The sequence below is a fragment of the Squalius cephalus genome, assembly GCF_949319135.1.
Source record: "Squalius cephalus genome assembly, chromosome: 7".
Lineage (NCBI taxonomy): Eukaryota > Metazoa > Chordata > Actinopteri > Cypriniformes > Leuciscidae > Squalius > Squalius cephalus.
Window position 1 is genome coordinate 26047735 of NC_137128.1, and position 27074 is coordinate 26074808.

Consider the following 27074-nt stretch of genomic DNA (forward strand, 5'->3'; position numbering starts at 1 on the left):
TCAGGAAATAATTTAGCACTTTTAAAAGTTCTGTTTCTGTTCTGTGATAGGGACGAAAACCAGATTGAAGCGGTTCAAAAAGATGATGTTTCTCTATGTTTTATTCAAATTAAATTATAAAAGCACAAGAGTGGGTAAAAAAAAAAGTATAGTATATCAATTTATTTGGACCAGGCATTTCACAGCTGTTACATGTTCTGAAAAACCTAAAAAAAAAAATCTTTACAGATTGTACAATTTATAGCATTTAGTATATCAACTATAAGAAATAAGCCTTGCCATTATATATATAAAAAAATCTAATTTGGACCAGCATTTGTAACTAAAGGCAGATCACATATGTACAGCTATGCTAAAATTCAGAAAAATGAGGATAATATATCATTTTGTCAGTGAAGTGACTGGAACAAAGCAATTTTTCCCTCGGGTATAGTCCGCAATGTTTTACATCAAACTGCAACACCCTGTATACAGAATTCAAAATTTAAAGGAGTTCCTGGTGTTTTTGACTATATTTCTAAATTCAATTGTGTATTTCTTTTTCAGGTTATTAACAGATACTGAATTGTAATTATCACAGATCAAACTAATGTTTCATTGACATCAGTTTACCAGAGTTTACATAACATCACATACAAGTTAAAATGTAGAAGACATTATTAATGTCACACTGCACTTCATAATCAAATATAACCTGCCACATTGTTTTGAAAAAGTAATTCAAATAACTGAACAAAAGCATTCAATATGTATAATTGTAAGAATGAAAACAATTATATTTTCACAATCATAAATATAAATCCATAAACAAGAATTAATTTTACAAAATCATTTGGGAAGGGAAAAACGTACACAACCATCTGTTATTCCATGTTATGGAACCACTGCAGCAAAGTCTATCTATGGTCAATAAATACTGAATAGAATTAACAACATAATATAATTTACACATTTTATTGCTGGGGCTGAGCTGATTAATTACTGAATTGAATTTTGCTTACCTGTAAAGTATTGAGTCAGACCAATTTAAAGCAAAAACTTTGGAGCAGAACATTAAGAAATAGTGCATAGATAACTGTACCAGAAACATGATTTAGAACGAGATTTTCAAAACGAGTAAGATTTAAACTAGACGCTTCATTGCTAAAAATCATATTATGGATTTTGAGAGGTAGAACTGGGGAATAAAATATTTCTACATGTAACTTTTTGCAAAGTCACATTGTTAAGCAATTTACGTGGACAGTTTCGCAACCCATTTTCCTAAACCAGCTCCATTCCCACCCACAAAAACAAACCAAAACTGAAAGATAGCCATTCCATTTAACAATAGTGCATACTAGCTAGTAACTACATATGTTTGTGATGAATTTCAGTAGGATCTTCCCTTAGAGATGGTTGTTTAATCTCCAGGGCTCGTCTGATGATACAGCAGTCCAGTCCGTTTGAACCAGCAGAAAAAAAGGATGCAGATTTAAATCGCCAGCACCCTTTATTGACTCATGAGGAACATACCCCATTCAGTTTCATAATGTCATAAGTTATTAAATTAGAAATATTGTCAACATTTACATCAAAATTATTTGGTGGTATAATGTTACTCCAAAGCAAACAGTTTGTATGCCGAGAACATACAAACAAAACTATAATTAAGCTGAAAACTTTTCAAATGAAGCCAGCAAAACATACAAATGTTAACTTTGATACAAATAACTGTTAATTCCTACTAAGCCAGCGCCTTGCAAATCCACATGTACTTAAGAATTCATTTTGTTCACTTTAATGCATTAGTAGCTTTCAAGTCAAGATGATGCTAGAAAAGAACTGATGCTAAATCCCTAAGCACTGGTTTCATTTTCATTGCTGTCAATGTCTGATCTTCTTCTCTCATAAAAATGACTACAAAGGGCTGACCGATGTAAATGCCTGCAAGATTTGCCTGAATATTCAAGGTGAACAAGGCTTGAGATGTCTTCTAATTGATGCAATAAAAGTACCAACTAAAAAAACCCTGCTACCGGCTATAAAGTCTTGATTATAATGGCAATCTGTTAGTTTAGGGGTAACCAAACTGAGACGAGTGCAAAATTCAACTCATTCAAGTCTCGTAAGTCTTAAATTACTCATCTTTTCTCAATCAGTCTGCATAGGAGGCATGTCGAAAAATAGCCCAAAACCATATTACCTCTATGACAAAGCAATTCTGGACTTCAGTCCTGATAAAACAGAGATTGAGCTGAAGGATGAAAGGAGTTTACATGCATCGAAGCATTTTGTCCTTCACCACAGTGCCTAGAGAAAGATGTGCAAGATTCATCACAAACTTCGCATTAAAGTCATTATCAAGTGTAGCAGAATGAGATGCTGCTTTCTGCAGTCGGATGAAAAGGAAACACGTCCTGGACGAAGATGAAGTTGCGGGTTAGACCACGCCAGTCTTCCTCTGATGGGGAGTTCCATCAAAATCCTAATAAAAATGACAAACCTTGTCTATATAACATCAGGCACTTGAGGATGGAGGTTTTTGACACCCGTAGGATATTTTCTCGATTTAGAATTCATCTATTTTCTTCTGGAGATATTTGAGTATGGAGTCCATGCCCTGAGAAGAGCCCCAGACCCTCTTAAGTGCCTCACATTCCCTCTCGTTGGCCTGCTCCAGGGCGGCCCGGTTAATGTTCCTCACCAGTGCTTTGGACTCGCGCAGAACCTTCAGTGTTTCCGGCAGCATCACCATGACAAAATAACATGAGGGGAACAAAATAAGGAAGAAAAGGAAAAGAAGGCACATGACTTATGGATGTGGATGCATTGTGAATTTGTAAAGAAGTCCACTGTTATCGCAACTGCATTTCAACACAAAATACATAAATGTTCCTCATGACGTACTAATGATTCAAAATCCTCACACGTCTCAGAAAGGTTTAAAAGACTGTAAAAACAGCACAAGAATCACAGTTGAGGATCTAACTTATTTCCAATTTATTCTAGAAAGACTGTGAAGATTAAATGTACATGATCTAAAATGAGACACCATAAAAGCAAAAAAAGAATAAAAATAACAATGAAAGGTTGAAGGGAATATGTGAATGTATGCTTTGAGAAAATGTGACAGGAAAAAACAAAACAAATGAAAAGATGACTTACAACTGAATTACAAGATACTAGCTCCTTAATGCGAACCATGACTTCCTGTGTGAAGGTCCCTGGCCACAGAACCTGGGACACGAGTCCTTTGGCACAAGCTTCCTGAGCAGTCAACTTCCTCCCGCTCAGTAGCATTTCATTAGCCTATAGTGACAGGAGAGAGAAAAGGAATCAGAATGAAGAGACAATGAGAAAATGCACCCGTGTCATCTTATTTATTAGTATTTTATTAGACATTTCAAACTTAATTCTTATGTTTCAAATTGTGTGATATTCCTTAAAAATAACGTCTTAATAAATTGTATATTTATTGTTATTACTTTGAGAAGAAGTACTGTATTGAGTTTCTGTGTGTATCTGACGATTTTATCAATTGAAACGATGAAGAGGGAAGAGACTCTCAAGAGCTGCTCTGGTAATTAATGTTCATGTGGAGTGACGGCAGACGCTGAAAACACACGTGCTTGAGTAAGTAAATCTACATGTAAATTGCCAATATAAATGCGCAATTATTTGCCATGCCAATTAAGCACATTAAAACTACAGCAAAGCAGAAGGTAAATTCACAGAACCAAAGAGAATGATGGGCAACTTCAGAAAAACATAAATAAATATCTGAAATAGAATTTAATGTTAACACTAACTATTCTCCTCACACAGTATAAATGTGTTTTTATTATAAAAGGGAAAATTTACATCTTCACCCTTTATTCAAATATTTGTAAAAATGTGTTAATGGTTTTGTAATCATATTACAGTAGTTGTGCTTGGAGTCAATCGTTATAAATGTGATAAACGCAATGAAACCTACCAAATTGTGTGGACAATTTTTGGCCAGACTGTCATACAAAGAAGTTATGAACACATGCAAAAACAAAAGAAAACCAACAAAATTTTGATGATTCCAACTCCTGCGAGGACTTCAGATGACGCAAACTCTGAATCAACATGCACCAATGCAAAAATGTTCTATATATCCTAATAATTTGTTAACATGTATTCATTACTTCAATGAGCTCATTGTTTCAGTCTTAAATTAATACGCCGTTAAATTACTGCATGATTGTATATGTACATTTCTGAAATACATAACTTGGACAATGTCACCTCTGATGACAGATCACTCTAAATTGCATATTCTGTAAAGCTGCTTTGAAATGATATGTATTGTGGAAAGCGCAAAAGAAAGATTTATTAACTGATTATGATGTAGTCAATGTACACTTTTTCCTTTGAGCTTTTTGTTTTTCTATGCATTTTTTTATTTGCATAGTAAAATAAAACCTTTAGCTGTAGTTTGCCTTATTTTGGCAAAAAAAAATCAGATAAATACCTTAACTAAGGCTATATTTTCCATTACACACACCATTGTATGCATATGTGTGTGTGTGTGTGTGTGTTTAATGGCAAAATGAAATAAAGTATAACAAAATATAAGGGGTTCTTGGATAGTTCACAGTGTACTTATATTATAAATGACAGGTCCTAGAAATAAATATTGATAAGTTGGATATTAAAGTCTTAAATGAGTCTTTCATCCAGACCCACACTATCGATGTACTGACCGAAGCTACTCCCATGATGAGAGGGAATGTTACAGAGGAGCAGGCGTCTGGAGTTTGGCCAAAGATTGTGTAAGGAGTCTGGAACCAAGCTTTCTCATTGGCCCAGATAACATCACACAGGGGCAAGATGGACGCTCCAAGCCCAATAGCAGGCCCATTCACGGCGGCAATGATGGGCTTCTTGAACTGGATGAATGTGTTGACGAAAGTCCTGAAGACAACAGAAAACACATTGCCTTATCTATAGCTATTATTACAAAACAGTTCACCAAAATATGATAAAATACCTGTTAAAATATTTATATTCTCATAATTTTTACCTGATTGTCTCCGCCATTTTGATGCTTTCTTTTTTCCTATCATCTGTGAGCCGTCTAATAAAGTAGATGAAGTCGAGGCCAAAGCAGAAGACGTTTCCCACGGCGCTCAGTAGAACAAGTTTACTGTCATCAGCTGCAGCTGTGGCCATGGCACTCTGAACCTCCTTCATTACCTGAAACCCATTTGAGTAAAGCTTTATTTTTATTACAGTATGAGTAATTTCATATAACCTAGTTACACCATGCCAACGTCAAAATGTGGCTAGACGTGTCAAAACTAAATCACTTCCATTATATTCACCCTTCTGCTAGACAATCTGAAAAGTACTTTATATGTTTTCTGTATGGTGTCAGACATTTTTTGGTTCTACTGTCATACCACCCAGTCCTAATTCAGAGGATGAGGTATCAGATGATAAAAAGCAATGAGTTAAATGTCAGGATACTTGAAAATAGTCAAATTAGCGTGGGTTATTTCTTACATGCAACTTTAATATAAAATGTGATATATTTGGACTCACATCAGGATTCAGTGAGTTGTTCTCAGAGGTCTTGGTAGAAAACAGAATATGTGTAAAGCCATCTTGTTTCTTAACTACAATGTCCCTGTAGCGGTAAGCACTCTCAGTTTGACGAACACTGAAGCGCAGTCGTTTGTCGAAAGTCGCACTGTCCCCAAAGCGCCTTTTGCCTGTCAAGCCTGAACTGCCCATCACTCCTGCCGCACCACTCTGTGTAATGGCCGTTCCGTTTGCCGACGAGGCTTCCATGAAGGTTGTCACTCCTATGAAACGACAACAAAAGCAAAAATTTATAAATAAAAATTATATAAATAAATCATATAAATAAAATAAATGATAATTTTTAAAAAAAATACAACTTTATATTATCAATTTAATATATCTGAATCTACACTACATTCAAAAGTTAGGGGCAGTAAGATATAATAAATATATATTTTTAATTATTACATCTATTCAGCAAGTAAAGGCATTTTCTATTCAATGGTAAAAACATTTGTAATGTTTCAAAAGATTTCTATTTCATATCAAAGCTATTCTTTTGGACTTTGAACATAAAATAATCCTGGAAAAAATGTATCACAATTTCCACAAAAAATATTAAGCAGCACAACTGTTTTCAATATTTCTTGGGCACCAAATCAACATATCAGAATGATTTCTGAAGGATCATGTGACAGTGAAGACTGGAGTATTGATGCTGAAAATTCAGATTTGTCATTGAAGTAATAAAATCCATTTAAAAATATATTTATATAAAATTATATAACTAATATATATATATATATATAAATATCTACAATTATTTTACACATTTTTAATAATATTTTACAATATTACTGTTTTTACTGTATGCTGATTGATAAAATAAATTCATTCTTGGTGAGTGAGACTTCTTTCAAAAACATTTGAAAAATCTTACCGACCCCAACGCTTTGAACGGTAGTAGACTTTGAGTGAATACACCACTATGGGTAAAAACATGGTAAAATAGGTATGGCCTGAAATTAATGAATTGTGGTGCACGTTATCTGCATATGAAAAGGGCACACAAGTATCAACACAAATTATTACAATCATTACCACTAAGTGGCATAAATATCAGGATGTGACTATTTTCTTCTGTTATACAAAGAACCCAACATGAGAGTAAAATCAATACCATCGTAACAAAGTTATTTTCGTCATGATATTCGTCACAAGATCACGGCTTTTGAATCCACTCCAGGAGGTACCCTCAAAAATCATTTGAAGTTCTGTAGCAACACATTTGCTGTCATTTATCAAGTGCTTGATTATTACTGTTTATATTGTTGCTCCATGACTGGAAACACATAATACAAATCAAATGACTTAAACACACAAAAACTCAGAACTAAAGCACTCTCTCTTAAACCTCATAAGAATGTAACGTTCTCAATGTAAGTTAAGCCGACTGTACCTTTCCCGTTTAATGTGCGGACAGCAGCTGGGGTAATGGGAATCTGTGGTGGCGGAAGGGCCGTTTGCGTCCTGGGCCTCGTGCCCATACGAGCTCGCTCCTCTCCTGGCACACGCACAGCTCCGGTGGGTTTCTCCAGCAAGGCCACTTCAGGGGGCACAGCATCAGGCTCTTGGTCTCCCTGCTCCAGACTGTGTGCTGCCTCACTGGGAGACTCCTCGGTATCAGTGCGGCTGTTCATTGGGCTCTTTGGCACTAGGATTTTGATGCCAGATTTTGTTAGGTCCATACTACGGCGCAGTGCACTCATAGTGGGTGCAGCTGTTGGCGCTGCCGTAGGGACCGTGTCAGTGACTGTACCCGTGCTGCTCATGCCAGCCGAACGCTTATTCTTCTGCTGCTGTGCGTCGCTGTCGTTTGGTGAGTGTTGTGCTGGCTGAAGCCGTTTTGTGGAGGGTGTGCTTGAGGTCTGTGGAGAAGTCTTCGCTGTGTTAGGATTCGCTGACGGCTGCTGAGGCCTGTTGATCTGTTTGCGGGCATTGATGTTAGTGTTGCCTCCGGCTGTGCTGGGAGAGCTCCGCGTGGAACGGAGTAAAGTTCCGTCTTTCTGCTTCTCGCTGTGTTGCCGATTAAACTCATGGATGAACTCGACGCAGCTGGACAGGTGACTCTCCGGCTCCCAGGTGTCTCCCTCAAAGCCATAGCCTCTCCAGCGGACCAGGTACTCAGTCTTGCCCTTTTTGTTCTTGCGCTTGCCAACTACTCTCTCCACCTACAGAGGGACATGCAGATATAAATTTATGTTCAATAATAAAGTACTGGCAAGATTGAAAGACTAAAGAGTAGAAGAAACTGTTAGCTTGTTATGAAAGAAATTGCACTTTCTATGAATACACTTTTTTTTAACGCATTAGATCTCATGAGCCACGCATTTGACAACTGCATTTACTTACAGATTTGATTCTCGAAATGTTCTGTTCACACAGCAGTTTACAGTAGCGGCTTGAATACTTTCTGTATTGAACGAGCAACCAAAGTCACAAGCCTGTATTCTATTCTTGCATTTTCCATGAATATCACCTGTAACTATAGTAAAGTAAATATCAAAGACGTCCATAATATTGGAAATTATCAGCCAAATCTTAATTAACCGACAGCAGCTTTTATACCCGAGTGGAAAGCAAAGCATTTGAGTCACGCACAGACCACACAAATATGCAGCTCCGTACTTTAAACCCTAATATTGTCATTACTAAAGAAATCAAGTTATCATAACTTACCATTACTTAAAATATAACTTTTTGGCATCATAAATTTAACTGACTCATTTGGCAGGCAAATCTTATGAACTAAAATGAAAGTGTTCAGAACTCAAAAATACAATTTATTTAAATTATTCGCTCTTTCTCAGTTAAATCTGATTGATCATGCACGCACAAACTAACGGAAGTTGGTAAGTATTTGGTCTTTGAGAATTTCTGTTACGCAGCATCTCTGACAAACTCATCGTTAAGATGAAAGGAGTAACCTAGGAGAACGTTAAATAGGCTTTATGTCGAATCTCACATGAACAAACAGGAAAGGATGTCTCATTGTATCCGCTTGTCAGAGAAAGTGTTACCGGCAGTATGAACTGACAGCGATATCTATGGAGTTTCATGTTAATCAGCAAACCCAGCTAGTTCTTTTTATTGCTGGCATTTTTTAAACATCTAAATGATTAAATATCTAAAAATATCTTACGAAACCCATACAAAAGACTTTTTTTGTAAGAAAATTGAAGTGGGCGGGCGCTCAATTTCCCAGTCTAAACTCTGCAGGACAGTGGCCCTCCGGGACAGTTTGGACACCCCTGATTTAAAATATAAGATTCTTTATGGCCTTAAATTTGATCAAACTGAATTTAAGACTTTTTAAGGACCCTTTGAACTTGAATGAATGAACCAGGTCATGGAATTGTGATTAAATCATTGTTTCATCAGTTTCAGACTGGTTTTGTGAACCAATCAACCAATTAATTGAAAAGAATTGATAACAAATAGAACGAGTAAACTAATTTAAGACCTCTTGAAATGATAATTAGCTACTTCTGTTCTCTCATGAAAACATCAGAGAGGGCTAAAACAGGTGCCGAGATTTTCAGTGAATAAAGTCTGTTCCTCACCCAAAGCCATCATAAGGCTATTCAGCACAAAATATAAGTCTTCATTTATTTTGAAGCTGTCCCAAATTATGACAAAACTGACCCAAACTGTCCCAAACTGACACTTGTTGTAAAAGGTCTGAAGAGCTGATTTTGTCTTCAACAGGGGTAAGACATTTAGGCTATGTTTGAATTTGCGCTGCCAGAGAAAGTGAAAATAAAATCACTGGCTTGTGTGAAACGCGCTATACAAATAAACGACACGCCTTACCAAGTCTAATAACAAGCACAAACTGTGTTAAATAGAATTTGATGTGCATGCAAAAAGGTATCTGTCCTACAGTGTTTTTTTATACTTTACCACAGAAAAGAATGCAAATATAATAGGCCTAACTAAAAGCGAACTGAAGGAAGAAACGTTTATAATACCCTGCAAAATGGGGGAGACTTGAGTGAAGACTCGGGAAAAGAAACAAGAGATCCCATGTCCACTTGTCCAGTGGAATAACTAATGGAATATTGTTATATTTGCTGATAATCGGTTAACCAGATCGCAAAACAGAATACAAAGCTTAAATTTATGGGCTCACATACCTCTCTTTTTCGGTATGAATCCAGAGGTTTCCATGGCTGCGATGTAACATTTAATTGCCAAACAAAGCATTGTGCATCACTCTTAATATTCACGTAAATCAGCATTCATAAAAAAAAAAAAAAGTAGTGTTTCGGCATACCGGCACAGCCCTAGTAAATGACGACAAGTGTCTTTTTACAAGGCTGCTGTCTCAGTCCAAGGCTATACTTCCTGTTATGCTGCTGATGATACTACAGTAATAGGAGTGATACGCAGTAAAAGTGAGACTATACGGGAATGAAGAGGAGCTTATAACTAGGAGATGTCATGACAATAATCTGACTTTGAATGTCAACAAGACAAAAGGACTCTTTGTGAACTTCAAGAAACCCAGAGAGTGTGACTCCTCAATCAACACCAACGGCACAGCAGTGTAAAGTGCCAGCAGCTTCAGGTTCCTTGGCATGCAAATCTCTGCTGGCTTGGTTTGGTCTCACAACACTGTAGGACTGAATAAGGCACACAAACATATGTGCTTTCTTAGATAAGCAGGAAACAGCTTCACAACTTCTACTACAGCATCAGAAAAATTATCTGTTGTGTAGTGCTACCAAACACAACTGAGAAACCAAAAGGCTTTATAATGTACTCAATACAATAGTAAACCCAACTATTATCAAAGGCTCTTGCCACCCCACTTCAATAACTGAACTATGATATCATAGACCACGTGTCAAACTCCGCTCTTGGAGAGCCACTGTCCTCCGAAAAACCTGCCTAGAAGTTTCTAGTAATCCTAAAGACCTTGATTAGTTGGATCAGGTGTGTTTAATTAGGTCTGAGTCTAACTCTGGTCTAACTCTGCAGGACAGTGGCCCTCCAGGAACTGAGCTTGACACCCCTGTCATAGGGATGTTTACTGACCGGATAGCTATCTGATTTTTTAAAACATTTACACTTGGCCACATAAATGTGTCTCCGCAAAACAAATATAAAATGGATATAAATCTTCAATTCCCGCACTATATACAAATTTGAGTACAAGTCAACGAAAGCAACAGATATGAGCTGCATTTTATTTATCATCAGCTAATTTCAAGATCTCGAAAGCATTTCGGAGGGCATTACACCTAGTCTTTTCACGATCGGATAGCAGCAGAGCAGCCTGCCTCAGCTTGTCAAAAATGCCTTTTTACTGTGATGGTGATAATAAACGTATAAACTAACATTGTGATGTGCTTGAAGTATATAGAAATTAAAGTTAAGGCTCCAATATCTTTCCGGAAATCCCGAAAAAAGTCCGTTGGCGCCTCAGAGACTACTTCGCTTAGAGAAGTGGTCAATCATGACGCCACACCCCAGTTTTTATAGAATCAAATAACTAACTAAAACCAAAATTATTAAAATAAAATAAAATGAACACTTGAACTTACATCGTGATAAAAACTACCTAAAATGACAGAAACAATCTTTGTAAAATTTTTGAAGTGTTTTTGATTGTTTAGTTTGTCTTACGTCCCATTAGACATGGAGAGGACGGGGGTTATGACCTATACTGCATCCAGCCACCTGGGGGCGATCAACATATTTTGGCTTCACCTTTCAGGACTTGTGTAGCACACTTGGATCAAACGTGGTTAACTCACTGTCAGTGAACAAAAAACAAAAAATACTCCAAACATTTTTCTAAATTAACTTACAAAGTCAGACAGGTAACCTGAAGGTTGTTGGGTTCGATTGTACATACCGTCAGGAAATGACTGAGGTGCCCTTGAGCAAGGCACTAACACCCAATCGCTCCATGGGCGCCATTATGCCATAGCAAAAATGGCTGCCCACTGCTCCAGGTGTGTGTTTCCACGGTTTGCAGTGTGAGTGAGTTCACTACTAAATACTAATAATGTGTGTGCACTAACTTGGATGGGTTAAATGGGTTCTGTTTTTTAATTTTGTGAAACATTAGTAAACAGAGAGAAAAAAAAATACTTTACTTAGAGCAAGTTGTCTCGATTCAAACGAGCCCACACACAAAATAACATGATGCGTAGATCATGAGAAAATCATCACGAGTGAAATGACATGCTGTTTGGCTAAAGCTATAGGACTTCTGGGATCCGACTGCATCACGATCATGTCACAGTGTTTTCCAATGTCATTTAAAAGTTCAACCAATGGAAGCTGGATCTCGGGTATGGTGGGTAGGGACGATGTGTAGAGACCAATCAGACACTGTTTTACATCTGTAGTGCGCTTGGATTGGATCAATCGCTCAGATGGAAGATCATCATCACTCATCTACCAGGATCTTATTTATTGTTTCTTATTCTATGTAACTTTAATATTTTATGTTTTGTGGCATTTAAACATGCAAGTAGTTCTATTGTTCAGTAAAATGCTCAGATTATCTGTTTGGAGAGGTTTCTTTACTTAGGCTACCATGTTTCCTAAAGCCATTTCTTTTGATTGCTTTGAGATATCAACACAAAATTTGGCCCAGATGGAGTTCACATGATTGTTATTGTGAATGTGAACAAGCTCAAACTTGATTTATGACCAATCAATCATATACTTTCTAATAGTCACCATGTCAAGCATAAATATTAACAAAATAAATCAAATTGCATCAATTTTTCTGGGGTTTTCTCAGCAGTGTTGTGACATTGTTGTATGCCACTTGAAATAACATGAAATCATTAAAAATTGCTTTATGGTATAAGGGGTTAACAGTGACAGTCAACAGAGAGCTAGAGCCTGAATGATTGGGATCAGGATTGGTATATCGGCCGATTGCTATGACAAGAAATCGGTAGTCGGTATTGGCTGCAAAAATCCTGATCAGAGCATCCCTACTCTCCAGGACAATTGCCCTCCAGGAGCAGGATTGGAAACCCCTGGTTTACAGAGTAGAACAGAGCAGATCTGCTCTGTTATTTTTTTTAATCAATAATGAAACACTTTCCAGTGCCATTCACACTACAGCATAAGAAACATCAAGCTTGTGTCAATGACTCGAATTCAGTTTTAAATGAAAGATTTAGATTGCTTTACGAAAATTTTAACAATTTTAACTTGCATTTCAGGGTTTGAATGTGTACTCGTGTATGAAAAATATCTGTACACATGACGGACGGCAAAATCGCAGGAAATGCTTGACGTGTACTAACAACTATACATTATTTAAGCATATTCTCCATGTTAGGATGTTGATATAGCAACTGTTCATGTGTCTGTTCATTCTTAATGTTTCTCCTTTTATCCAATATAAAAATTTAAACTATTGTCCATCATAACCGGTAGTAAAACAAACCTATAAGCAAGCTAAATTGTTGCTAGTTTGACATGACATAGAAGAAAACGGAAAAGTTTTGGCGTGAACGGAAGAGTGTTGGCTATACAATACTCCCTCACCTCGCTCATCTTCCGAGTGGACATTTCTCTGAACCCGCCGCGAGTGACCGTGAAATGCATGCCAAATCTGAACTAAATTAAATGATTTTGTTTTCCTCTCCAGATATACACTTTTAAAAAAATATATATTAATTTTAAAATGTAACATTAACATGACGGTAATTTAAACACAGCCTTTGTAAAAATATAAGAGAAAAACATTAAAAAAGTAAACGACTAGTATTTCCAAGTCGAATAGCAGCAGCAGCAGCAGCGGTATAGTCATATAGTCTCGCACATCCTTGCCACAGCTAAAAGTCCCATTCCCCAAAGATTCAAGCTGCCTGAGGAATTCAGCGTAGTGACAGAGACTGCTGCAGGGTTTTCACTTTTATCATACTTTATCATACTAGGTCTGACATCTTTTCAAGCATTATAGATTTACATTCCAAGTTATTCTTCTGGCTTTATATTTAATTAAAGTTCTTATATACTTTAATAATTCTTATATACCATAAACCCATGCAAATGCAAATGTTGTTGTAAATAATAGTAAAAAAAAACTAACTTTAAAAAAAATGTTGTTCCATTATTACCCCTTAGCAGATTTTGACTCATCTCCCTTTTCCTCCCATAAGTCTGTAGTTCACATATGTTAATGTCACAAATATACTGTAACCCTTGTTCCTGTTCGTCTTGTTCTCTTTATCACCACAGTGGACATATTTGTGATTTCTGTCCTAAATTTGATTCCTAAATCAGATTAGTCTCTTAATTTCAGAATCGATTCAGAGCTTAGGTTTTAACCACAGATAAAACACCCATATTCTGCTTGCTTCCAATTACACACACTCTTAAATACTGAAAGCACTCTTCTTTGTTTATTGCTTGCAGTATGTTTCTTTGTTCCTCTTTATTTACTACTTGCTTTTATGTTTTGAAGCTATATTAGTTTAAAATTCTTAACACCATTTTTTTTATTTGTAAAAAGTACTTATAATTACATGTGTAACTAGATAAAAAGTTTGTAGACAAATTTTAAGTTGGCATAAAAAGCCTAGCCAGAAAGTTTGAAGAAGTTTTAAAAGCTTGAAGTTTGAAGGTTTTTAGTTTAGAAATATTAGATAGAATGGAAGCTTAAATGAGTCTTGATGGATTAGAAATAGTACATAGAATGGCAGCTAATGGAGTCTAATGGGCCTCTCCAACTGTCAAAATTTGAATTAGAATGAAAAGATTAGTTAGAAAGAAAGAAAGAAAGAAAGAAAGAAAGAAAGAAAGAAAGAAAGAAAGAAAGAAAGAAAGAAAGAAAGAAAACGTTTTAAAAGTTTGAAGTAGTTTGTAGATAGATAGATAGATAGGTAGGTAGATACATAGGTAGATAGAAATTAAGATTTTCAAGTCAGTAAACTGATTAATAAGAAAAAGAAAGAAGATCAAGATTTGTTTTCGTGGGGTGCCTAAAGATTCCCACCCTTACCATATAATATAATAAATTAAAATAATTAAATATACATTAATTCAGCACCAAGATGCCCTTGGGAAACACATACAGTTTTACTGATTAGGTTTATTCATCACAAGGGCAAAGTTCTCTAAGTCATGAGGGAGTCTATTTTCTGTAGTAATCAATATGTCTCAGACACTGTTAATAGAACAGAACAGTGAACGGCCACTTTGAGCATCCATGGTTCTGGAAGTGGGTCTTGGAGTGGCATTTAGATGAATATGTAAAAATGTGCTGCATGCTTTCCTCTCAATAACAAAGTAAACATACAATGAAAATGCCAACGGAAAAAAACCAGCAGTTAAGAAAGCACCTGATCATAGTGACGTGGATACGTTCACACAAGCTCTCCACTTTTATTTAAATTGCACTTTATACAATAGATTGCTTAAAATCAAGCAGCTTTACAATATTAAACATGAAAAAACAGTGTCAGTTTCTCCTTCAATTAGAATTGGGCTATAACTTAATTTTCTACTCAAGAGAGAGGTTCTCCAGTGTGTTCATGTTTTTTGAACGGAAGAAATGAACCGGAGAAGATTTCCACGTCCAGCACACACCTAGCCTACCTATTACGTCATCGCCAGTTCGCCACGGACCAATGATAGTACGAAGGTGTTTACCAGCCCTCTAGAGTTAACTTTTCCAGAAGGTTCGCTAAGGAAAGCTGTTTCGAACTCCCGAAACGATCTCAAAATGAACTTGGGTTTGCCATGATTTTGTCTGAATTACGTCACATTAGTTTGTTTCTTCGATTTCACTTTAAGTATATCAGGGCCTTTTTACTTTAGGTGTATATTCTTTAGTGGAAATGTAGCAAGTAAACAATTTGTTAAACTTTTTTGCTTGAAATCGCAAACACTTTACACTTCTACAGAAGAATACCATTGCTAAGTCTAACAACCTTATTGAAAAGAATATTGTTATTGCTAAAAACTGAGAAAATGAATGGAAAATTTACTTCCAGAACCTTTGCTTTCTATCACACTTTTCACATTTGCATTGAACCCCAAATATTCCTTTAATAAATAGGCATGAACAATTTTCCTGACTTTACAAGGCTGTTAGCAATATATCTTGGAAATAAGAAATGAAAATCTTGTTACCTCATCACTTATAAGGTTAAAAGAAGGTATAGAACGGAAGAGTAGACTGAACAGATTTTGAATAAAGTCCAAAACCATCCCTTTAGTTTTATGATACATTGGGAGTCAACATTTAGGGTAGGGCTGGGCGATAAAACGATAACGATATGTATCGCGATAGACACGTAATCAATATCAATAAAAAATGCGTTCGATAAAACGTTCGATATATTTTTTTTTTTTTTTCGTCGGAAGAAAAAAGCAAAGCAAGTTTGATTGCATGAACAAAGGCACTCACTCTCTAGTAACATAGCAACGTAGGAAGTGACACGCTAACAGCCAGTCAGTATGGTTGCGCAATATTGTTGTCTCGTGTTGGATTCTTCAGTAACAGAACTGGCGTAGAGTGAAAGTAGAAGATGAGTAAAGTAGAAAATGAGTGCCGCAGCGATTGTTGATAAAATAGGAAAAGTCAGCTCGCCTGACTTCAAGTCTGACCGTTAGTCAGACCAATGTCGTCTGCAGATTATGCAAGACCGTCGTCAGTTTCTCTGTTCATTCGCGTGCTGATGCCTGTTCTAGCGTGTGCGTTTCTCAGCACGTAACGTTACATGTGAAGCTCACATGCACTTAAAGCCTGTCTACCAGCAGCGCCTGAATACTGGACTAGTTATCTTTCGAGTCTTATTGTGCTAATACTGTTATATACACACAAGGTTTACATAAACTAGTTGGATATGTCTAAAGTGAAAGCAAACTTGAGAAAATTGAGAGAAAATCTGCTTAAATGCGTGTAACAAGTTATAATAGACGCGTCGCGCGCAGCTCTTAAAGAGACAGTAGTAATAGTAAACACGCTGCCGCTTGTCCTTAAAGGGATAGTTCACTAATAATTATCTCATTATTTACGCACTCTAATATTGTTCCAAACCTGTATTCATTTCCTTCTAATATTTTCTAATATTAATAATTTGAAGAATGTGGGTATCCAAACAGTAGCTGGTCCCCATTGACTTCCATAGGAGAAAAATATTCTATGGAAGTCACTGGGGTACATCAACTGTTGGTCATTCTTCCAAATAACTTTTATTTTCAACAGAAGAAAGACTTTTGAGTTGTCCATGGTCGTGTTGACATTTCTGCCTTTATAACTGATGGGATTATAATCAGAGGTAGGTTAAGTTTAAAATAAAAAATCTTTAAATGTAATATATTTGTCTCCTGGACTGGTCCTTATTTTAAATATGTCCTAAAAAATATCAATAATTATCGATATCGACCGATATGAAACACTTATATCGTGATACAGTTTTCAGCCATATCGCCCAGCCCTAATTTAGGGTGCAAATAAGTAGGCCTAAACATAAACTAGCCTATGTAATTTTACAGGTCTGCTGACCCAAGCCACAACAAAAAGCACCTAAAGTTTGAAAAAGGTGTATATGGATCATGACTAACAGTTCTGGTGTTGTCATCATCTGAATGGAGAGTATTATCTAGGTGTTTGAAAATGGTGACATTACTGGTCTTTATAAACTGGTCAAACATGTTTGAATGAATCTGTTCTCTTCATCACTCCTTTATATCTTCTTCACACCTTTGTAAAGCTTTTGATCATATTATTGACGAATTCATCTCAATAAGCACATCAGTTCTAAACATATAGGCTATGTAACGTTAGTCATTATATTCATTGGGACATTTCTCAAAAGATGCAACTGTATTTGACAATTCAAGCATTGATGTAAATGAATATTTTAAGTATATTCATGCAGCATAAACATGCAGTATGTATTGATCATTAAAAAAATTAAATAACCAGTTTTAAACCCTGATAACAGATCTATAGATGAGAATAATGTCAGTCAGTCAGAATGTCAGTCCATCAAACAAGCCAGCAAGTGACACTAGACTTTCTAAATGCGAAATGATGCACCAATATTCTATTTACTATACTAATAATATCACCAACAACAAAACTTGAGAATGATCTAAGTGGAAAATGAAACCAAGCAAAGGCGATCATAACACACAACCCTGTTGGATTGCTAGGAGACAGGCAGGTTGAAAGCTCTACAAGCGAATTTAAATTCACAGGTCCTTCTGGACAGAAGTCGAAACTAAGTTCCCGCAGAGCTGAACACACCATAAAGGACCGAGTTCACTTTCAGCTGTCCCTGTTGTGTCCATCAAGCCACACAGACCTCATGGTTAGCAGCTAGCTTGATGAAGTATCACTCTCCCAAAGTGCCCTTCCTTCCCTCCCCCGCCGCCTCATCCACTGCCTCCACCAGCATCTCTCCACACTAAACTCCACAAACTAACAACAAAGACGACACTGGCTCCATACTACTAGTTTAGTTTGCTAGCATGCAACCTTACCGGTGTAGCTTTAACTAGTATTGGAGTGGGTAAGTCAGTTGTTAAGACTGTTTGCTAGTGCAGTCCACACGAGCCTTGGGACGCGTCGTCTATGTGCAACTACACACAAATATAATCGATTAACTGCGTCTAAACGGGCACGAACGGTAAAATCGCCGACATTCACCTCGTAGAGTTCCTCCGTGGCCATCATGTCACTATAATCTTCGACGTTGTGGCAATCCGTGAGGATTGTAGACACTTTTTCTCCTCCAGTTGCAGTTGTCTTTTTTGGCCTCTCCTCCTTTTTCAGTTGGTCGGGTGAGATGTGCTTGACCCGCACCGAGGATCTCTTTGCTGTTTAGTTCTCGCACTCAACGTCTATCCAACAACATTATAGTTAGAATAAAGCGTTTCATTCCCGATTAAGTCCAAACGAGCACTTTTGTCGGTCCAGGCGGCGATTTTCGAGAGTGTTACCGTAAACTAGTGTAGGCAGTGCTGATTACGCGCTCGCCTGCTCTCAGTTCTGCCACACAGGAAGTCTCAATCGAACGCAGATTAGAGTCGAGATGAGTTTGCACTGCCTGCAACACTTGATAGAGCTGTTTGTCGACGGTCATCGGTGTTTTGCAAATCTTTATCGGTGTTGATTTTTGAATGAAGGTCTTATGGAACATAACTGACGTAAGTTCGCAATAGTTTAAACAATAATCCATAGCTTTACGTGCCAGGTGACTTTAGCCCATGACTCAGTCTAAAACATTTCCATGAATGCCATGTTCCCCATGTGTCGTGTAGCCTACATTAATGTTTTTTAACTTTACAGAATCAGAGTATTTAGAATATTTTCTTCTCATTATTCGGCTTATCTGTTTAATAAAAGAGATAATTAAAATATAAATATTATAGTCATTTTGCAAAATGGACTGCAAAAAATTAAGATGGTAATTGTTTTGCAATTTAGATAATGTCAAAATAGACTTTAAAAGCTGCCAAAAAAAAACTGATCTAAACATTAAGTAAGGGATAATGTACAGTCATCCATTTGTTATTTTGAAATAAACAGGAGAATTGGCCTCACTGTACATTATAGCTTATTATAGCCTACACCTGTTCACAAATAAATAAATAAATTAACATGAAATAATGCTTTTTAGCATTGAAATTATAATCGTTTATATTTATTGTATGAACTTATAGAGGTTTTCAAAAGCATCATGAGCTAAGTTGATCATAGAGACCATTGGTGCCATACAATGCTTTTGAGAAATGCAGTCTTGGACAGTCATAGTGGCCAAAAGAAATATTTGAAACATCTCCTCTGACAGGAAATGTTCAGGAAAAAAAGTATTATAGAGAGCCATGCAATGTAAATGGCAATGTTTCCTTTGCACTTACATGTGCAAATGTGAGCTCCAAGAACTTTGTGAAGTACTGCCTGATCAGGATGAGTATTAATTTCCAAGGTTATTTCAAAAGACCTCATAAAAGACAACAGATTTAAAACAAATGATGTATGATGAATCATCAGAAGGCTGATTACCATAAAAGGGATCCCATGAAGTAAAGTTATGATGCAGTATTCAGCAGATTAACATCCTCTGGCTAAACTAGCCTAATAGTCAACATGCTTACTGTTAAGATATTCAGAAAGCTTTCAAACAAAAATGGGAAATCGTGCAGTTAGAATGAAAATACCAAATAATACATTTTAGATTTTGTTTCTTATATTAACCAACTGATCAACTCTCTATCTTTGGTATATAAATCATTCACAAACTTGTTATTTTTGCAGGTTTCCTAATCTTTACTGAAATGGGGGTTAAAGGGTTAGTTCACCCAAAAATGAAAATTACCCAATGATTTACTCACCCTCAAGCCATCCTAGGTGTATATGACATTCTGACATTTAGTCTGCCGGAAGCTAGTTATTTTAGTCAATAAAGTTTTAAATATGGATATTTTTCTTTCACAAACACATCGCTTCACTTCAGAAGGCCTTTATTAACCCCCCATGAGCCTCGTGGAGGACTTTTATCATGGATGGATGCACTTTGATGGACTTCAAAACATAAATGGCCATTCACTGCCATTATAAAGCTTGGAAGAGCCAGGACATTTTTTAACATAACTCTGATTGTATTCGTCTGAAAGAAGAATGTCATATACACCTAGGATGGCTTGAGGGTGAGTAAATCATGGGGTAGTTTTCATTTTTGGGTGAACTAAACCTTTTAATGGTGAATGGTCTTTTTAAATGGATTGGTGTTTTCCACTGAGAGGAGAATAGTTCAGCAGATGCCAAAGGAGAACAAGGAAGTAGGTGAAAGAGCAGAGCAGAGCAGAGCAGAAATGTCGCAGCAAACTTTTCAATGGTCCCCTTCAATATTACTTAAAGGGGTGGTTGATTATGATTTCTCTTTTCTAACTTTAGTTAGTGTGTAATGTTGCTGTTTGAGCATAAACAACATCTGCAAATTTACGACGCTCAAAGTTCAAAGCAAAGGGAGATATTTTCTTTTAAAGAAATTGCTTTTTAAAGACTACAACAAACGGATGGTATGGACTACATGACATTTCTCCCAGGTTAGTGATATCAGCGATTTATAGATTATCAAGATAGAATATGCTAATCAATGACTAGAAGATAACTACACATAAGGTACATCAATTCATCAACTAAACATTCAGAAATGTCCTGTTGCATTCTACATGTTGTCACTTCTTCTTGAGACTCTCCATCTTTGTCTGAATTGTTGAACATAAAAGGCTAAAAGTTTTTGAAATTTTCAGTGCATGTCTGTGAGGTAATCGAAGCTGCTAAGGTCAAGAGCTCTTGAAGCTCCGCCCCCTGTGCTGGGAGCAGCAGCTCATTTGCATTTAAAGAGACAGACACAAAAGGCGTTTTTGCTCACCCTCAAAAAGTGACAACTATAACATGCTATATAAAAATATCTGTGTGTACTTTTATAAGATGTACAAATATCTGTACATCTTGTGAAAAGGGCATTATCCCACCCCTTTAACTTTTACTAAAGTTTGGTGGTATTGCTGTGGTTCAGATGAAGCTAAAATACATGCCTTGTATGGGATGCATTATTTCAGCATTGAGTCCTACCAGGACTGGGATTGGTTTGTTTTAAATCTGTAGGAGCTTTTCTTCCAATTTCTTCCAGTTTAAGGATCACTGCCACAAGGGCCCCCAATCACCTCCAGAACAGGTTTTAACTCTTTGTAGTCTGAAATTGTAAGTCTTTATCTGTGTCGTTTACTGTATGTTTTGCCTCAGTTTTGTTTCCAGCCAATGGCAAAATTTGCCACAGTGCCTTGCCTTAGTTTCAGTCTCTGACAGCAGGGGTTTACTCCATGGGTGTCCAATCCTACTCCTGCAGAGTTTACCATAATTTTGAGATGACAACACATGACGTTCTACTCTGAGCTGTTCAGACCTCGGAATGTTTTTCTATGTCAACACTATCAATGCTTAAATGAATCTGCAGTAGCCAGGTGGTACAGCGGTCACGGTACAAGAGCTCACAGAAAATTCTCAGCTTACAGGTTGTAATTACGAGTTCTATGAGGACGTAAATGTTTTTTGCAAGTTGAAATCTCATAATTACCGTAATTACGACAAGCTGTGAATGCACCTTTTAGCTCCAACCACAATTAAACACACCTGAACCAACTAATCAAGGTTTTTAGGCATACTAGGGCTGCGTTACAGTCCACTTTTAGACACGCACTTGCAAACTTCCCTAAGCACTTCCCCTTGGGGGAATCCCTGCCGCCATTTTGAAGTGCATTCCACTTTGTGAGGTGGACAAGGGAAGTTTATATGGACAGACCCTCGTTCCCTCGATTTTGACCGAGGGAGCAAGTCTACTTCATATGTACACTTCAGGCACCTATATGTCCCACAATGCAGTACGATTGTGACGTCACTACAGATCTCGTCTAATCACCACCACAACAAATAACTCTATGATATATTAATTATAATTTTTTTAATTTAAAACAACCCAAACACACCTATATACATTTGGATGCTGCATTAATCAAATTCTTAAAGGGAAAAATAATAAAATCAATAATCAATATTATTTAAATAATAAATCAACTCCATAGCTGATTCCAAGTGATCAAGGGCTTAGGACGTTCCAATTTAGCCTATTGCAGTTTCCGCCAGTAGTGGGCACTCGTGCAACGTAAACAATGACGTACATCCGAGTGAACGAGACGGAGGGAAGTTAGCGAGTGAAGGGCATGACAATTTTGGACTGGAACGCAGCCTAGAAACTTCTAGGCAGGTGTATTGCAAGGTAGAGGTAAACCCTGCATGAACGCCCCTTTTTTTACACAAATGTGATCCAATCTGGGGTGCGCTTTCCAAAAGCATTGTTAGCCAACTATGCTTGCAAGTTCTATTGATCTCTGTTGGTAACTACGGAACTTGCGACCATAGTTGCTTTTGTGAAACACACCCCTGATTAGCTGCATCTTTTATTCGGTTTCAGGGAGTCAAAGAACCATTCTGATATGATGAGCACTTATGAGGAAGAACTAATCGTTGGATTTAACCATGTTTATTAGATACATTACAACAAGTCTTATCAAATATTCACAAATTTGTTAGTTTACAATTACCCAATTTCTCATTTCACTCTGTCCTTATTTGTGTATGTGTGTATGCGCTTATCTTGAACAAGATATGCTTCAGCGCTTTCTATCCTTGAGGTCCAGTCTGGTGAAATAAAACATTATGAATGTTAAGTAATTTAAAGTTACTTTAATTCAAAGTGGTAATGAGTGTACAGATGACAGATCTAGAAGGCTCAAAGGAAGACAAATTGGGATTGAATGAAGTTTTGCAATCTGTTTGTATTGTCTTCTAGCCTTTACATGGTTTCTCATTGTATCTGAAACATACAGTGAGGAAAATAAGTATTTGAACACCCTGCTATTTTGCAAGTTCTCCCACTTAGAAATCATGGAGGGGTCTCAAATTGTCATCGTAGGTGCATGTCCACTGTGAGAGACATAATCTAAAAAAAAAAATCCAGAAATCACAATGTATGATTTTTTTAACTATTTATTTGTATGATACAGCTGCAAATAAGTATTTGAACACCTGAGAAAATCAATGTTAATATTTGGTACAGTAGCCTTTGTTTGCAATTACAGAGGTCAAACGTTTCCTGTAGTTTTTCACCAGGTTTGCACACACTGCAGGAGGGATTTTGGCCCACTCCTCCACACAGATCTTCTCTAGATCAGTCAGGTTTCTGGGCTGTCGCTGAGAAACACGGAGTTTGAGCTCCCTCCAAAGATTCTCTATTGGGTTTAGGTCTGGAGACTGGCTAGGCCACGCCAAAACCTTGATATGCTTCTTATAGAGCCACTCCTTGGTTATCCTGGCTGTGTGCTTCAGGTCATTGTCATGTTGGAAGACCCAGCCTTGACCCATCTTTAATGCTCTAACTGAGGGAAGGAGGTTGTTCCCCAAAATCTCGCAATACATGGCCACGGTCATCCTCTCCTTAATACAGTGCAGTCGCCCTGTCCCATGTGCAGAAAAACACCCCCAAAGCATGATGCTACCACCCCCATGCTTCACAGTAGGGATGGTGTTCTTGGGATGGTTCTCATCATTCTTCTTCCTCCAAACACGTTTAGTGGAATTATGACCAAAAAGTTCTATTTTGGTCTCATCTGACCACATGACTTTCTCCCATGACTTCTCTGGATCATCCAAATGGTCATTGGCAAACTTAAGACGGGCCTTGACATGTGCTGGTTTAAGCAGGGGAACCTTCCGTGCCATGCATGATTTCAAACCATGACGTCTTAGTGTATTACCAACAGTAACCTTGGAAACGGTGGTCCCAGCTCTTTTCAGGTCATTGACCAGCTCCTCCCGTGTAGTTCTGGGCTGATTTCTCACCTTTCTTAGGATCATTGAGACCCCACAAGGTGAGATCTTGCATGGAGCCCCAGTCCGAGGGAGATTGACAGTCATGTTTAGCTTCTTCCATTTTCTAATGATTGCTCCAACAGTGGACCTTTTTTCACAAAAGCTGCTTGGCAATTTCCCCGTAGCCCTTTCCAGTCTTGTGGAGGTGTACAATTTTGTCTCTAGTGTCTTTGGACAGCTCTTTGGTCTTGGCCATGTTAGTAGTTGGATTCTTATTGATTGTGGACAGGTGTCTTTATGCAGCTAACGACCTCAAACAGGTGCATCTAATTTAGGATAATAAATGGAGTGGAGGTGGACATTTTAAAGGCAGACTAACAGGTCTTTGAGGGTCAGAATTCTAGCTGATAGACAGGTGTTCAAATACTTATTTGCAGCTGTATCATACAAATAAATAGTTAAAAAAATCATACATTGTGATTTCTGGATTTTTTTTATTTAGATTATGTCTCTCACAGTGGACATGCACCTACGATGACAATTTCAGACCCCTCCATGATTTCCAAGTGGGAGAACTTGCAAAATAGCAGGGTGTTCAAATACTTATTTTCCTCACTGTAAAAATGAATAGGACTAGTTGTCACTTTTCACTCCAGTTAAAGTTGATATGAAATACAAGTTGTGATAGTCTTTTCTTTCCCTATTGTGATTTATGTGAAATGGCTTTTCGAACAAGAAAAAATGTAGGGCGGGACTTGATTTTTTCCATCTGGAACAGATTGGATCGTTGCGGTTTGCTGTTGCTGCGCCAGTAAACGCATCATCAGAGAAAAGTGAGATGTCGTTGAAAGAGCGAGGGGAAGTTATTTTGTTTAAAAATTACAATGGCACATGAAAAAATAATGATGCACGCATGGATAAATGATTTATAATAAATGATGCAATATTCCATAAAAAATAAGAATTGTTATTTTGATTTCATTGTGACTAATATTTCTCAGAGTAGATTTCCTTGCAGTTCATTTAGCAGTCACTTTTATCCAAAGTGACTGACAAATATGCAATAAGCAGAAGGGTAAATGACAAATAAAGCATCAAAAAAGGTTTTTTTTTTTAAAACAAACTTTTCAAAATGTATGTAATGCATATTTTTTGAGTCAGGAACAATGTGTGTAAACAATTTTCAGTTGTTAAATAACATTTCAAAGTGTTTAAATTCATCATTTTTACTGTTTCCCATTTTTACAAAGTATCCCTAGAGTGTCTACAGTGTCTAACACATTTTAATTTTGTGGTTGTGTATTTTATTCATATTAATTTATAATTATTGCATTCTAGTGGCCAGGTATTTAGTATCTTTAGCATTCAATGTTACTTTTAAAGAAAGAAAGAAAAAATTGCATAACTATTCACAGTATAGGTTTCAAACGTTTGTTTACTTTGACCTATTATTTGTTGGTTTATGATGAACTGATGAATATCAGTTGTGCCACCTGACAACATAAATAATGATAAGCTAAGCTGGAATAAGCTAAATACTGTTTTTATTTCAATTATAAAAGTAAAATACAAAATACAAGTGTTTTAGTCAACAGTCTCTATAAGTAAAAGTAGGCTGGAGCCTATCCCAAATTCTTAGGCCAGAGGCAGGGGAAAGCACCCTGGACAGATGGCCAGTCCATCACAGGGCTCTCTTACAATCTTGTCCCGGTTGGTATACTGGGGTATCTGCTCTTCTGGTGTAGCCCTGGCTCTTGTGCCTCCTGACCGCTTTCTGCAGATAGACATGAGCTAAGTCCCAGACCCTCTCGCTCTCCCTGAACCAGTGGTCCACAGCTGGAACTTCTGAAGGCTTCTGAAGGTTGGAAACCAAGTACTCACTGGAACGGTGTGAGACCGGTGGTAGGTTGTCGAAGAGTGTTCTGTGTGTACTCAGCCCAAGTAATGTAATGACTCCGCTTGTGTTGGTGACTGTGGCAATATGACCTCAGGAAGTGGCCGATCTCCTGTATCTTCCGTTCTCTTTGTCCATTGGATTGTGGATGGTAATCTGAAAACAGACTTACTGGCACACCTAGGAGCTGGAAAAACACCTTCCACACCCTGGAAATGAGTTGTGGGCCTCTGTCGGACACAATGTAAGATGAAGTTTCTGAACATGTGATAGAATAGTGGCAGTTGGGAGGTTCTTCATTGGGATAAGACGGCAAGCTTTGGAGAACCTGTCGACTGCCACAAGAACACAGGTGAAAGAATCGGATTCTGGAATGTCTGTGATGAAATACTCCTAGGTGTGACCAGGGTCATTAAGGTATGGCAAGTGGATGTAATTTACCTTCAGGAAAGTGACGAGAAGATTTAGTGATGGCACAGGTGGGACATCTTTGCACATAGCACTGAACTTCCTGGGTTATATGGGGCCACCAGGTCCGGTTGGGGAGGACTGGGAGGGTTTGCTGAATGCCTGGGTGTCCTGAGCCTAAGGAAGAGTGTACGGAGTCCATGAGGGTAAGGCGCAGGGCTGATGAAACATCTCCCAGAGGAGCAGGCTCAGACTGAGTGGCCTCTGTGATCCATTTGTCTAGATCCCACTGGATGGCGTTAAGGAAGATGGCTGGAGGGAGGATGGCTTCTGGAGCCACAGGTGGTACATCAAGCGTCAGCCTTGATGTTCTTATCCCCAGGTCTGTAGGTGACCTTGAGTTCGAGTGAAAGCCCAGTGAACTTGTTGGGGGTTAAAGCGACGGGCCTCCTGGAGATATTCTAGCTTGCGGTGGTCTGTGGTGGTCTGCGGCGGTCTGTGATCCCTATGACCTCAAAGGGATGTTTGGCTCCCTCCAGCCAATGTCACCATTCCTTGAGCAGCAGTTTGATGGCTAGCAACTCTCTGTTGCCAATGTCATAGTTCTGCTCCACTGGAGATAATTTCCTTAAAAAGAAGGCACATGGATGGAGCTTTGGTGGATTCCCCTGCTGCTGAGACAACAGAGCCCCCACACCTTATGTGGAGGTATCCACCTCAACCACGAAGGCCAGTTTGGGATCTGGATGTATGAGTGTGGGGGCGGTAGTGAAAGCTTCCTTGAGTTGATGGAATGCGGATGTGGCA

At 37.7% G+C, this 27074-nt stretch overlaps 1 protein-coding gene across 1 annotated transcript; it reads right to left on the reverse strand.

The window, feature by feature from the left end:
- Positions 1–147: 147 nt before the first annotated feature.
- cdyl (chromodomain protein, Y-like) lies at positions 148–18696 on the reverse strand. Its single transcript, XM_079876094.1, has 7 exons — positions 18239–18696; positions 6995–7766; positions 5554–5816; positions 5033–5205; positions 4713–4923; positions 3148–3291; positions 148–2710 (listed from the first exon to the last, which is right to left on the reverse strand). The coding sequence occupies exons 1-7, from the start codon at positions 18263–18265 to the stop codon at positions 2552–2554; spliced, it is 1749 nt and encodes a 582-aa protein (XP_079732220.1). The 5' UTR covers positions 18266–18696; the 3' UTR covers positions 148–2551.
- Between the last annotated feature and the right edge of the window lie 8378 nt (positions 18697–27074).